This window comes from Oncorhynchus masou, chromosome 29 (assembly GCF_036934945.1).
Source record: "Oncorhynchus masou masou isolate Uvic2021 chromosome 29, UVic_Omas_1.1, whole genome shotgun sequence".
NCBI lineage: Eukaryota > Metazoa > Chordata > Actinopteri > Salmoniformes > Salmonidae > Oncorhynchus > Oncorhynchus masou.
The window spans coordinates 63186542-63200775 of record NC_088240.1 but is presented as its reverse complement, the minus strand read 5'-3'; the positions used below and the strand labels follow the sequence as shown (position 1 = coordinate 63200775).

General features: G+C 43.2%; 1 protein-coding gene across 4 annotated transcripts in view; it reads left to right on the top strand.

Annotated features, from left to right (window-relative positions):
- LOC135520239 (platelet endothelial aggregation receptor 1-like) overlaps window positions 1-14234 on the top strand; it is a 39686-nt gene that overhangs the window by 16842 nt on the left and 8610 nt on the right. For all 4 annotated transcript variants that reach the window (XM_064945644.1, XM_064945642.1, XM_064945641.1 and 1 more), the window contains 7 exons: window positions 3827-3937; window positions 4183-4284; window positions 4386-4486; window positions 4750-4842; window positions 9333-9579; window positions 12429-12534; window positions 12711-12847. In XM_064945644.1, the coding sequence (XP_064801716.1) occupies window positions 3831-3937; window positions 4183-4284; window positions 4386-4486; window positions 4750-4842; window positions 9333-9579; window positions 12429-12534; window positions 12711-12847 (893 nt within the window). In that variant the 5' untranslated portion in view covers window positions 3827-3830. The remainder of the gene's footprint in view (window positions 1-3826; window positions 3938-4182; window positions 4285-4385; window positions 4487-4749; window positions 4843-9332; window positions 9580-12428; window positions 12535-12710; window positions 12848-14234) is intronic.

The following is a 14234-nucleotide window of genomic DNA, read 5'->3' as shown; positions in this document are numbered from 1 at the left end:
TCTGTCTCTTTTCTCCTTTTCTATTTTCTCTTTCTCTCTCTCGTTCTGTCACCAATCCACACCAATGCGTTTTTCTCTCAATTTTATTTTCCTTTGCAACGCTCCGTTCCAAAGAGTGACTAATATTTTCTACCTCAATTAACAGTTCAACCCCAAAGAGAGAGAGAGAGAGGAGTAGAGGGGAGGGAAACAGGCAAGCAGCATTTAAATAGTGCCATGTGCAGTGTCTAGAATTTCACCATTTACTGACAGAATGAAAAAAGTCTCTGCTCTTACTTAAGGAGCTTGTTATCCAATATTGACCCTTAAGACCCCATGCCACTCAAGACTGGATCGTCTTGGAAGACAAGAAGCTTTAGGATGCTCAGTAAATGTGAATGAATCGCTATAGCATGCATATTGCATGGTTCAAATGAAATAATAAAGATGAAATAATAATAATAATAACAATAAAAATAATAATAAAGGACATGGAGTTTCAGTAAATACATGTGAGTAGCCTCCAGAGCTGTCATTAAATGAAAACTGAATGCAATGGTTTCAGATGTGTGAAACCAAATCAAATGTTTTTCCTTAGTCTCATTTCTGAGTCTTTTGCAAGACTGAAATTGAATGGTAACAACATGCATAAGAGTGTCTCGGTTTTGCAAGATTAATGTGACACGAGTACATCTGTTTTCATTTGGGCCTTGTTTTCATTGAAATCCCTGTGCAGTTCTAGAAAGAGCATTGTGGGGCCCTTTTAAACATTAGGGCATTCTCCAGTTGGTACGATCTGCACACGCCTGGGCCACTTGTTCAGTTCTGGGGCGCTTGACATTGTGAGCCAAGACAAGTCCAATGAATTAGCGAATATACTATAAATAGTTTCTCTGTACTCGTTTCAACGTGTGGGACTCATTTTGTGCATGGAACGTTTTAAGAACATGAAAAACAAATGAGCTATCGATGAAAGTATTAGAAAGTGTGTGTGTGTGTGTGCGCGCACACATGCGTTGTACTGTGTATTCCTATCCTCTATTTTTTTATTGGGCTGCATGAGTCCAGTTTAGATGGTCTGCTTTGCTCATTGAAACTAACCCAAAAGCCTTCTAGTGCAGGCTGCAGCGTTAGAGGTCCAGAACCATCTCTGTACCATTCAAGGCACATACCGTAGATGTACAGTAGTTCTGGTCCAGAATACACCCTGGACCAGAGCTAAAATATATGTAGAGCCAAATCTGGTGCCCATCTGCACTTATCACTTGTTACATCATAAATATATTTTGTCATCTGTGTATGTTTTTATTATATGTTGGTTGCATAAAGCAACACAGAAGAAGACTTTTGATTTTTATAAAAGATTATAGAAAAAAGATGATAAGGTAAAATATAATAAACTGTAGGTTGAGATTAATAAGAGTGTACTCTCAGCAGCAAAGGCTTGGGCAGGATTCTATAATCAACCCACATGTATGGGTGGAGTAGCGAATAAAAGCCTACTTTTGGTGGGGAGAGGACCTGAACCCCTTGACCTCTCTGAGCAGGGGTATGCTACCTACGTACCAGTTGAGTCTACCGACCTACCGTTCAATTTAAAGGTAATCCAAACATGTAATGTGAACTGCCGCGGACATTCATCTCAAGTCAGTCAGAGCTTTCTTCACCTCTGCACCCATTAAACCTACACTCTCTTTCTCAGCACTTAAGAATTCCCATGCGGTTTCAATACTTTGTCTAATGAAGCTCAATTAAAAATAAAAAAGCAAGTGAAAAATATTTACTCCAGTCCAATGAAGTGGCTGCTAAAGTCGATTGCTCCTCTTAATAAAAACCATATGCCTGTTCTTATAAAATCCTGTTTTTGTGGTGCAGCTTTTTAAGGCGTTAGAGTGTGTGCCAGAATGTGTATTATCTCCTGACACAGAGAACAGGAGGGTTGTGAGGGGGATATATCAAAAGCAGCAGATCGTGAATGTACTTGATTTATGTTACAGGGAGCATTGTGTCAAATCAACTTATAACTACAGCTGTAGGTTTAGGTCCAGTGTGACTGCTGGGCTGTGGCTGCAGTTTGTTTGTTACTCTGATTAGGAAAATGCTTGGGCTGAAACCCCTAAAAGGGATCCTAACATGGCATTATTGAAAAACCACAACCTTACGTTGTGAGGGGAGGAGGAAACCTTGTGATGGGCTAGACCTAGACTTATTTAAGTGCCTTGTTGTTCCTCTCTTTGCTTGACTGAAATAAATGCTGAATATCTCCTTTGGAATAGTCATAGAAATTGTTTAATACCCCAAGCTCTTTATTTCATCCTCGTTGGTGACCTGAGAAGCAGTACACTAACTTTGTCAGGGGGACTTATTAGAAAAACAGAAGGGAATAAATAGCCTTGACCAATGTTAAGTCAACATGAGTCCATCCTCCAAAGACTGTCCCTTTCCCACGATGAGGGTAATGGCCCTTCAGTCGACCCATGCTATAGTGTTGCAGAACTTCCCAAAATGTCCATGGGAGTTTTGGGGGAAAAAGACCACTTTCTCTGCCGCTCCCTGAGAGCCTGCTCTGGTCCTCATCACTGGGCGTTCCCCTGGGTCTGCGTTTTGATTGGATCCAGATGGTGTGAGTGTGGAAGGGGACATGGCGGAAGAGTGTGGAGTTTTCTCTCCTGCTCTGATTGATAATAGCTAGGATGGTAGCTGGAGTCGCATTCCTCCCCCCAATCCATTTCTGTCTCGCTCGCTCACTCGCTCACTCGCTATTTCTCGCTCTCTCAGATTCAGTGGTGGAAAAAAGTACCCAATTGTCATAAATGAGTAAAAGTAAAGATACCTTCATAGAAAATGACTATAGAAAAAGTGAAAGTCACCCAGTAAAATACTACTTGAGAAAAAGTCTAAATATCTTTGGTTTTAAATATGCTTAAGTATCACAAGTAAATGTAATTGCTTAAATATACTTAATCATTTCAAATTTCTTATATTAAGCAAACCAGACAGCACAATATTTTTATTTTTTTACGGATAACCAGGGCACCCTCCAACACTCAGACATAATTTATAAACGTAGCATTTGTGTTTAGTGAGTCCGCCAGATCAGAGGCAGTAGGGATGACCAGGGATCTTGATAAGTGTGTGAATTGGACCATTTTACTGTCCTGCAAAGCATTCAAAATGTAAGTACTTTTGGGTGTCAGGGAAAATGTATGGAGAAAAGTACATACCGGTACTTTTCTTGAGGAAGGTAGTGAAGTAAAAGTAAAATTTGTCAAAAATATAAATACTATAGTACAGATACCTCAAAAAACTACTTAAGTAGGACCTTAAAGTATTTTTACTTAAGTACTTTATACCACCGTTCAGATTCCTCTGTTCTAAGTTCCCATATGGGGAGAATAATGAGCACGACGGGGAGGGTTTGGGTAAACGGCTCAATGCTGGCCCGCTGCCTTACCTCTGCTTAGTGTTTAATGAACTCTTTTACAAGGGGTGATACTGCTTTAAACTACAGGAAGGTTTCAGATAAATGTTCATATTCTTTACATTGTGAAGTGTTTGATGTCTTTGTAACTCAGATGGCGGGCTAAAAGCAGTGCCTAACAAAAAACTGACGAGTATCAGTTTAACATAGACAGTATGATTTGATGTGCTGTTTAATGAGAATAGAAAAAAGATAGGTATTTGATTATCCCCTTTCCTGCTCATAACCTGATCCTTAATAACTAACCCTCTCCTCAAATGTTGGTCCTCATGCTTTCAATTTGTAGCCTATTATCACTGCCATTGCTCCCATGGATAGGCATTATAAATATCCTCCACAACCTTTGTTCTCCCTTTCTCTCCTCAGGACCATGCAGTCACTGCAGACCTGTACCGTCCCGCTGGTTCTGAGCATTCTGATTGGCCTGTCCTGGTCTCTGAACCCCAGGGACCCCAACGTGTGTAGTGTATGGGAGAGGTAAATCAGTGTAGCTCATCTCATTTCATTGTACCAGAATAGAAGAGAGCACATTTTAATGTGTGAGAAAGAAATATAAGTAGCAGCAGGTTTAATTGTAGCTAACTTGTTGTTTCTTGTTGCACTTATCATTGAAGATGTAACACTTGGCTCAAAATATGAACTTCAGGTTGTCTCAACTCTAGACCACGATGGGTTCGTTCTGTCAGTGTATTATCATGTCTCCATTTTGTCCTTTCATACAGCTTCCCAACCTCAGTGAAGGAGTCGTATTCCCACCCTTATGACCAGGTGACAGAGGAACCTTGCTCTGAGCTACGCACCTCCTACAGATGCACCCATCACAGGTAACACAGCCTGCCGACTCACTTCCTGTTTACTTCCTGGTTGTGTCCATAAGGTCAGAGGGTAACAGGAAGTATACTCTATTTGACTTTGTGTTGGCCAGGATCACCTATAAGACAGCATACAGACAGGCGGTGAAGATGGACTACCGCCGGAGGTACCAGTGTTGCCCTGGCTACTACGAGAGCAGAGACAAATGTGTCCGTAAGTTTAAAGTCAAGGCTTGTCTTTATTAGCATATCAAAACAAACGTAGAAGATTCACTTGGATTCATCAGTAGCATTTCAATGAATTACATTTCTACATATTTTGCCATTGATTTCTAGAATTCATCCAATTTTGTGCTTGGTTGCTGAGTTTGTTACATTCTGGAGAGTTGACATGCATGCGTTACATAACATATATAATATCTCCACCAACCTTCTAGTCTAATTAAGAGTGTGTTTGTGTGTGTTTTTCATCACTAGCCCGCTGTACTAAGGAGTGTGTCCATGGGAGATGTGTTGCTCCAGACCGCTGCCAGTGTGAGGGAGGCTGGCGTGGCGACGACTGCTCCAGTGGTGCGTTACATCAACACACACACACACACACACACACACACACACACACACACACACACACACACACACTCTGCAGGAAATGACAAGTGACCATTATTCAAAAACTGATCCTCACACACACACTCAATCACACAAAGGGCTTTCCAATGGAAACAGCAAGGGACCAAGTAAACAATTATGCGTCATTGAAGTAAGCCACAGTCCAGAAAACAGTTTATTAGACCAGGAGGACACTATGTCTATCCCCTTCCTGGCACTTGACATTTTATGCTACATCAAGTATGTAACATCCCCAAAGCTCCCCAAAGTATACTGCATGCTTAGATCCAGGGCCCGGGATGGAAATCAATATTTTCCGTATTTTGCAAGTATACACTTTTGGAATCATATGCTAAATTTTTTTTTTAGTTTGCATATGAATTCAAATAGCTCCATTTCAGCACAGGATTAATGTTTTACATTATATTTATCCCAGAAACTCCTAGTTAATCGATGCCAGTGTTCTTCTGAACTCAACCAGGTCACTAGTACAGTGCTGAATGGAGGGCTTAACATAAGCTAGTGGAGTATGATGCCTTCAGAGGGGATGATGGGAAGGGGAAATGTTACCCCTCTCCCACTTTGCTTCTCTCTCCTTCTCTCTCTGGGCAAACGAGTGCTGGCCTCGGGCCCCATACTGCTGAGTCCTATAATAAAACCCACTGGCAGAATGAGAGCTGACACTTTCTGGAATAGATACCTGTGTTTTGAGCTAGCTGTGGGAAATGAGAGAGAGAGAGGCTGAGGTTTAGCACTGAGAGCTGAGAGAAAGACCGAGGAAGAGGGAGAGAGAGAGAAGGACCAAGAGAGAGGGGGAAGAAGGTGGGCAAGAGGCAGCGAGAGAGAGAAGTGGACAGAGAGAATGAGAGAGGAAGATAGAGAAAAATAAATACATGTATGTTAATAAGAGACTGTTGGGGTAGAGAGATTGTGATGGAATAATTCATATTGGGTGAGGTTGGGGGGGTTGGGTACAGAAAAGAAGACTGGTTGAGTTTTGATACTTAAGAATAGAGTGATATACTCTAGAAGGGTGTGTGAGAAAGAACGGTATGGGGGAGAGAAGGATGTGGTTCAGTTAGATATGTGGGAGATAATGCTGTGGTTGGATGCAGACGAGATCTCCACCACCACTCGGACAATACACTTGGGGAAAGAGAGGAATTTTCCCACCATATTTTAATGCATTCCATTTACAGTACAATGGAGACTTGCCATTTTTAAGGAGCGCATCAATTGAAAAAATGTCACTTTTGAACCCTGATCAGATGTAAACAAACATATGGACAATTTATGTGAGAACAGGTCTGGGTTCTGTTATAAATTGGGTAAGTGCAGAGGCTTGGGCACAGCCAGCTGGTCCGAGCACAGCTCTTCAAAGCCTAGGTGTCCAATCCATCACGTTCACTCGCCCACACTCATGGCTAGCCTTGTCAGGCCTGGACGATGATAGCAGATAGTAGAAGGCTTAGTACCCTGCAGGTCCTTTACTAAATCTCCATTGGCGTCCTGGAGACCGCCTGTGTAAACATTATTGCTGCTCCAGCTGAGCTTCCCATAACTCAATGTGACACACGCTCCAACTGCAGTCTCTCAGCATCTCTTGCATGCCCACACAGGGAATGAGTAAATGTTTGATTCATTTAAACAAAGAAAAGAGAACAAAGGTCCTGTTCTGAGTTAGATTAATAAACATTTCTAAGCTATGTGGTAGTTTTCGCTCCAAACCCTAATTTGGCCATACTGTACCCTCCATTTAATATGTCAAAGAAGTTCTGCTTGAAACTGTGACACAGTACATACTGTATGTGACTCAAGGAAAGAGAGGTGGGTGGAAGATCTCATTATAAACTACATAGAAAAGGAACAGTTGCGGTAGAAAATGCGTGTGCTTCAGCTGTCTTTTCTCATCGTGGAAGAACTAGTAGTTTTTACTGCAGTAGTAGTTGTGACTGAAGCAAGCACACTAGAATCCATATACAGTGCCTTGCGAAAGTATTCGGCCCCCTTGAACTTTGCGACCTTTTGCCACATTTCAGGCTTCAAACATAAAGATATAAAACTGTATTTTTTTGTGAAGAATCAACAACAAGTGGGACACAATCATGAAGTGGAACGACATTTATTGGATATTTCAAACTTTTTCAACAAATCAAAAACTGAAAAATTGGGCGTGCAAAATTATTCAGCCCCCTTAAGTTAATACTTTGTAGCGCCACCTTTTGCTGCGATTACAGCTGTAAGTCGCTTGGGGTATGTCTCCATCAGTTTTGCACATCGAGAGACTGAAATGTTTTCCCATTCCTCCTTGCAAAACAGCTCGAGCTCAGTGAGGTTGGATGGAGAGCATTTGTGAACAGCAGTTTTCAGTTCTTTCCACAGATTCTCGATTGGATTCAGGTCTGGACTTTGACTTGGCCATTCTAACACCTGGATATGTTTATTTTTGAACCATCCATTGTAGATTTTGCTTTATGTTTTGGATTATTGTCTTGCTGGAAGACAAATCTCCATCCCAGTCTCAGGTCTTTTGCAGACTCCATCAGGTTTTCTTCCAGAATGGTCCTGTATTTGGCTCCATCCATCTTCCCATCAATTTTAACCATCTTCCCTGTCCCTGCTGAAGAAAAGCAGGCCCAAACCATGATGCTGCCACCACCATGTTTGACAGTGGGGATGGTGTGGTCAGGGTGATGACCTGTGTTGCTTTTACGCCAAACATAACGCTTTGCATTGTTGCCAAAAAGTTCAATTTTGGTTTCATCTGACCAGAGCACCTTCTTCCACATGTTTGGTGTGTCTCCCAGGTGGCTTGTGGCAAACTTTAAACAACACTTTTTATGGATATCTTTAAGAAATGGCTTTCTTCTTGCCACTCTTCCATAAAGACCAGATTTGTGCAATATACGACTGATTGTTGTCCTATGGACAGAGTCTCCCACCTCAGCTGTAGATCTCTGCAGTTCATCCAGAGTGATCATGGGCCTCTTGGCTGCATTTCTGATCAGTCTTCTCCTTGTATGAGCTGAAAGTTTAGAGGGACGGCCAGGTCTTGGTAGATTTGCAGTGGTCTGATACTCCTTCCATTTCAATATTATCGCTTGCACAGTGCTCCTTGGGATGTTTAAAGCTTGGGAAATCTTTTTGTATCCAAATCCGGCTTTAAACTTCTTCACAACAGTATCTCGGACCTGCCTGGTGTGTTCCTTGTTCTTCATGATGCTCTCTGCGCTTTTAACGGACCTCTGAGACTATCACAGTGCAGGTGCATTTATACGGAGACTTGATTACACACAGGTGGATTGTATTTATCATCATTAGTCATTTAGGTCAACATTGGATCATTCAGAGATCCTCACTGAACTTCTGGAGAGAGTTTGCTGCACTGAAAGTAAAGGGGCTGAATAATTTTGCACTCCCAATTTTTCAGTTTTTGATTTGTTAAAAAAGTTTGAAATATCCAATAAATGTCGTTCCACTTCATGATTGTGTCCCACTTGTTGTTGATTCTTCACAAAAAAATACAGTTTTATATCTTTATGTTTGAAGCCTGAAATGTGGCAAAAGGTCGCAAAGTTCAAGGGGGCCGAATACTTTCGCAAGGCACTGTAGAACAGTAGGATTTGTTTGTGATCATTCACACTGTATGTCATTCCCCACAAACCTCAATGAGACAAGTATAAATCCATCATTGAATGGTTGTCATCATGATAGTTAGTGAGATCATCACTTGTGTGCAAAGCATCAGTTACATCACCTGTATTGGGATATCTTTTTTTCCTTGGAATAGGGTTTGTGCCTCAGTCAGTCTGCGTTATTGATGAGACATTGGAGGAGTCAGTGTGTGTCCATGTGGGATCCTGGTTCTCGTGGAATCCGGAATGATCCCCCTGACGCTCCTTAACTCTGTTTGAAATCCAAACCCTGTGCGAATCACCGGTTGGCGATAACCGCCGGAGACATCCCGAAAGGCCGCTGTAAAATTCCCAATTTTAACCTCATCCGTTTTGTTGGCTCCATGCAAATCGCCCTGTCAATCGTGAATCACAAGTCGGTAACATTAGATTCTGGAGCTATTAGGGCTAGAGTTGGACATAGACTATGTCTCTTTTTGTTGGAAATTCATGACTATACATGGATAGATGTATTGTCCCCGGGGGAGTGATCTTTACCATTGTCTTCTACTAAGGTTCCTGTGCTGTTGTTGTTGTTGTTGGGTTGAAACATGACAGTCCCAGTGACATCACATATAGTATACGGTGTAACACCATACAACTACATCAGGTTAAGTTAATAGAAAGAAAACCCTTTCAGAGATATCAGATGGAAAACGTTGTACACTGGTCCACTAGTCCACTGGTTTATGAATACATTTATATGATTACATATATTTTTTTGTATGGTTTCTTTTTTATGTGTCTTGTTATCATCTGTCTGTGTGCGTCTTCCAGCCTGCGATGACAAACACTGGGGTCCAGGTTGTGGTCAGCTGTGTAAGTGCGCGAACGGTGGCCTGTGCAATCCTGTGACCGGTACCTGCCAGTGTCCTCCAGGCTACATTGGGCACCGCTGCGAGGACCCCTGCCCACCAGTCACCTTTGGCAAGGGCTGTCTTCAGAAGTGCCAGTGTGGAACTGGGGGTTCCTGCAATAAAGTGACTGGAGAATGCCTGTGTCGAGACAATTTCACTGGTACATTGTGAGTAGTAGAAGTAACACTCTCTCAAATAGGCCTACAGCTATATGTATCAATATAAAGTAAATAGTATGTTAAGGTTGGAAAGACAAAATGGAGAGGCAGTAGACTAATTGTTATACCATATCCTATGGCCTTACTCCATCTTACCAATGCAGGAAAAGAGCCCCTCTTGAAACACTAGGTTAGAGCATGAGTCATTAGTTACACCCTGTGTTTTAGATGCCTCTGAGGATGAGTAGAGAACCACTAGGAATTAGTGGAAGGTCTTTATATGAGGCAACTGCCAATGTCAGAAAACAGCACAGCACTCTAATAGCCCAAGGGCCAACCACAAAGCATATGTTGATCCATGACCCAGGAAACAAACGGCAAAATGTCAACAACTAGGTAGATAATGATATGAATATGAACACTGTGTGGTTCAAAACTTGTAAAAGTTGCATGTTAAGTTGTTATTTTTAGTACAAGTTATGTCTTTAGCATCAGAATCATAGCGCATCTTGGATAATATCCCTAGCATTACATTTACATTTTACATTTAAGTCATTTAGCAGACGCTCTTATCCAGAGCGACTTACAAATTGGTGAATTCACCTTCTGACATCCAGTGGAACAGCCACTTTACAATAGTGCATCTAAATCATTAAGGGGGGGGGTGGTGAGAAGGATTACTTATCCTATCCTAGGTATTCCTTGAAGAGGTGGGGTTTCAGGTGTCTCCGGAATGGTGATTGACTCCGCTGTCCTGGCGTCGTGAGGGAGTTTGTTCCACCATTGGGGGGCCAGAGCAGCGAACAGTTTTGACTGGGCTGAGCGGGAACTGTACTTCCTCAATGGTAGGGAGGCGAGCAGGCCAGAGGTGGATGAACGCAGTGCCCTTGCTTGGGTGTAGGGCCTGATCAGAGCCTGGAGGTACTGCGGTGCCGTTCCCCTCACAGCTCCGTAGGCAAGCACCATGGTCTTGTAGCGGATGCGAGCTTCAACTGGAAGCCAGTGGAGAGAGCGGAGGAGCGGGGTGACGTGAGAGAACTTGGGAAGGTTGAACACCAGACGGGCTGCGGCGTTCTGGATGAGTTGTAGGGGTTTAATGGCACAGGCAGGGAGCCCAGCCAACAGCGAGTTGCAGTAATCCAGACGGGAGATGACAAGTGCCTGGATTAGGACCTGCGCCGCTTCCTGTGTGAGGCAGGGTCGTACTCTGCGGATGTTGTAGAGCATGAACCTACAGGAACGGGCCACCGCCATGATGTTGGTTGAGAACGACAGGGTGTTGTCCAGGATCACGCCAAGGTTCTTAGCGCTCTGGGAGGAGGACACAATGGAGTTGTCAACCGTGATGGCGAGATCATGGAACGGGCAGTCCTTCCCCGGGAGGAAGAGCAGCTCCGTCTTGCCGAGGTTCAGCTTGAGGTGGTGATCCGTCATCCACACTGATATGTCTGCCAGACATGCAGAGATGCGATTCGCCACCTGGTCATCAGAAGGGGGAAAGGAGAAGATTAATTGTGTGTCGTCTGCATAGCAATGATAGGAGAGACCATGTGAGGTTATGACAGAGCCAAGTGACTTGGTGTATAGCGAGAATAGGAGAGGGCCTAGAACAGAGCCCTGGGGGACACCAGTGGTGAGAGCGCGTGGCGAGGAGACAGATTCTCGCCACGCCACCTGGTAGGAGCGACCTGTCAGGTAGGACGCAATCCAAGCGTGGGCCGCGCCGGAGATGCCCAACTCGGAGAGGGTGGAGAGGAGGATCTGATGGTTCACAGTATCGAAGGCAGCCGATAGGTCTAGAAGGATGAGAGCAGAGGAGAGAGAGTTAGCTTTAGCAGTGCGGAGCGCCTCCGTGATGCAGAGAAGAGCAGTCTCAGTTGAATGACTAGTCTTGAAACCTGACTGATTTGGATCAAGAAGGTCATTCTGAGAGAGATAGCGGGAGAGCTGGCCAAGGACGGCACGTTCAAGAGTTTTGGAGAGAAAAGCAACGCTCCGACATTGCTATGTTTCACATTGGTTACTTTTGTTGCACACTGGCCCACAGAACTATTTGTGTGTTCGGTGTTTGTCCACGCATAAGATCAAGCAACATGTTACCGGTCCTTCACTATCCAGATGAACCCGTATAGGATGTTTTGTCAGCTTTATTTAGCAATCATTGCCTTTGCCTTCTAGCCAAACTAAAGACAGCACAACATTTGCTAGCTAACACAGATATGAAAACATTCCAAAGTCCCGACAACTACACAATGCGCTGTTCGGGCATCTGAGAGAAAATCTATTTAGGACCTTTCAACAGCTTCTTATCTCGAAATAGTCCATGATTTCTCCGGTCCGGTACGTAAGTTGCTTTCTGCAAGCATGGACAACGGAAAGTGTGTAACAAATGTAACCGAGGTGAAACATGCCAACCTCATTATGTTGCTAGGGGAAATTACCCAAAATGCTATCTTTGGTTCATAATATTTAAGCACTGTGCAACTTTTACCAGTTTTGAACCACACAGTGTTCATACAATTATCTACGTAATGATGTTGAAACCTTACAATTTTGTTTCCTGGGTCATGGAATGCCTTTTCTGAAGCCTTTTTTGGTGGGTGGCCCTTTGACTATAGGCACCAGTAGGCAATGTACCACTATTGATGAATTCTACTGTGTACAGTTGAGTATTTGATGCAAGTGCAATCATTTTATTTGTCCTTAAACAACTTTTTCTGTATGTTTATGCACTGAATAAAAAAGAGATTCCACTAAATTGAAAAAGATAGGAACACGTTAACTTGTACCCTACATTTCAATCTCTACACAATCTGAGTCGAGCTGCCACTCAGTGTTCTTTCCTCCATGTTCCTCAGCTGTGAGAAGGCATGCCCAAAGATTCGATGCCTGCCGCGATGCCCGTGCCAGAACGGGGGCATTTGCCAGGGGAAAGGAATCTGTGCGTGCCCCCCTGGATGGACGGTATGTTTCCTGACTCAAACACAGCATCAGGTGGTCAACATGGGAAATCTTTATATTTTGAGGTTATCAATCAGATCCCTGTTTTATTGTCGTCATACCATGTACGCTTTCTCTCTCTCTCTCTCTCCACTTTTTTTCTCTCTCTATTTCTCTCTATCTTTCTCTCTCTCCCTCAGGGTGAGGTGTGTACAGAGCGCTGTGCAGAGGGCAGGTTTGGTCCTAACTGTGCCCACGAGTGTGTGTGTCACAACCGGGGCCACTGTGACCCTGAGACAGGCCAGTGCGATTGTGCTGAAGGCTTCACTGGAAACAGGTGTGTGTTTATCAAACTCGCTGCAGTGGAGACAGATACTGTACATGTGCCATATACTCAACCTGCACCTATGGTTGGGTAGAAGTTGTTTATATCATACAGTTCATGTATCTTTCATACAGGATATTAAATAGGATACATAAAGTTGAAGTCAGACGTTTACATACACCTTAGCCAAATACATTTAAACTCAGTTTTTCACAATTCCTGACATTTATTCCAAGTAACAATTGCCTGTCTTAGGTCAGGTAGGATCACCACTTTATTTAAAAAATGTGAAATGCCAGAATAATAGTAGAGAGTGATTTATTTCAGCTTTTATTTCTTTCATCACATTCCCAGTGGGTCAGAAGTTAACATACACTCATTTAGTATTTGGTAGAATTGCCTGTAAATAGTTTAACTTGGGTCAAAATGTTGGGTAGCCTTCCACAAGCTTCCCACAATAAGTTGGGTGAATTTTGACCCATTCCTCTTGGCAGAGCTGGTGTAACTGAGTCAGGTTGGTAGGCCTCCTTGCTCGCACATGCTTTTTCAGTTCTGCCCACAAGTTGTCTATAGGATTGAGGTCAGGGCTTTGTGATGGCCACTCCAATAACTTGACTTTGTAAGTCTGGCTCAATGACTTTGTTGTTCTTAAGCCACTTTGGAAGTATCCTTGAGGTCATTGTCCATTTGGAAGACCCATTTGCGACCAAGCTTTAACTTCCTGACTGATGTCTTGATGTTGCTTTAATATATCCGCATAATTTTCCTCCCTCATGATGCCATCTATTTTGCTAAGTGCACCAGTCCCTCCTGCAGCAAAGCACCCCCACAATATGATGCTGCCACCCCCGTGCTTCACGTTTGGGATGGTGTTCTTCGGCTTGCAAGCATTCCCTTTTTCCTTCAAACATAATGGTCAGACCAGAGGACATTTCTCCAAAAAGTACGATCTTTGTCCCCATGTGCAGTTGCAAACCGTAGTCTGGCTTTTTTATGGCGGTTTTGGAGCAGTGGCTTCTTCCTTGCTGAGCGGCCTTTCAGGTTTTGTCGATATAGGACCCGTTTTAATGTGGATATAGATACTTTTGTACTTTTGTCCTTTCCTGTTGTTCTGTGATTTGCACTTTTCGCACCAAAGTACATCTCATCTCTATTGTACTATTGTTTGTACAGATGAATGTGGTACCTTCAGGTGTTTGGAAATTGCTCCCAAGGATGAACCAGATGTGTGGAGGCCTACAATGTTTTTTCTTAGGTCTTGGCTGATTTATTTTGATTTCCCCATGATGTCAAGCAAAGAGGCACTGAGTTTGAAGGTAGGCCTTGAAATACACCTCCAATTGACTCAAATGATGTCAATTAGCCTATCAGAAGCTTCTAAATCCATGACATAATTTTC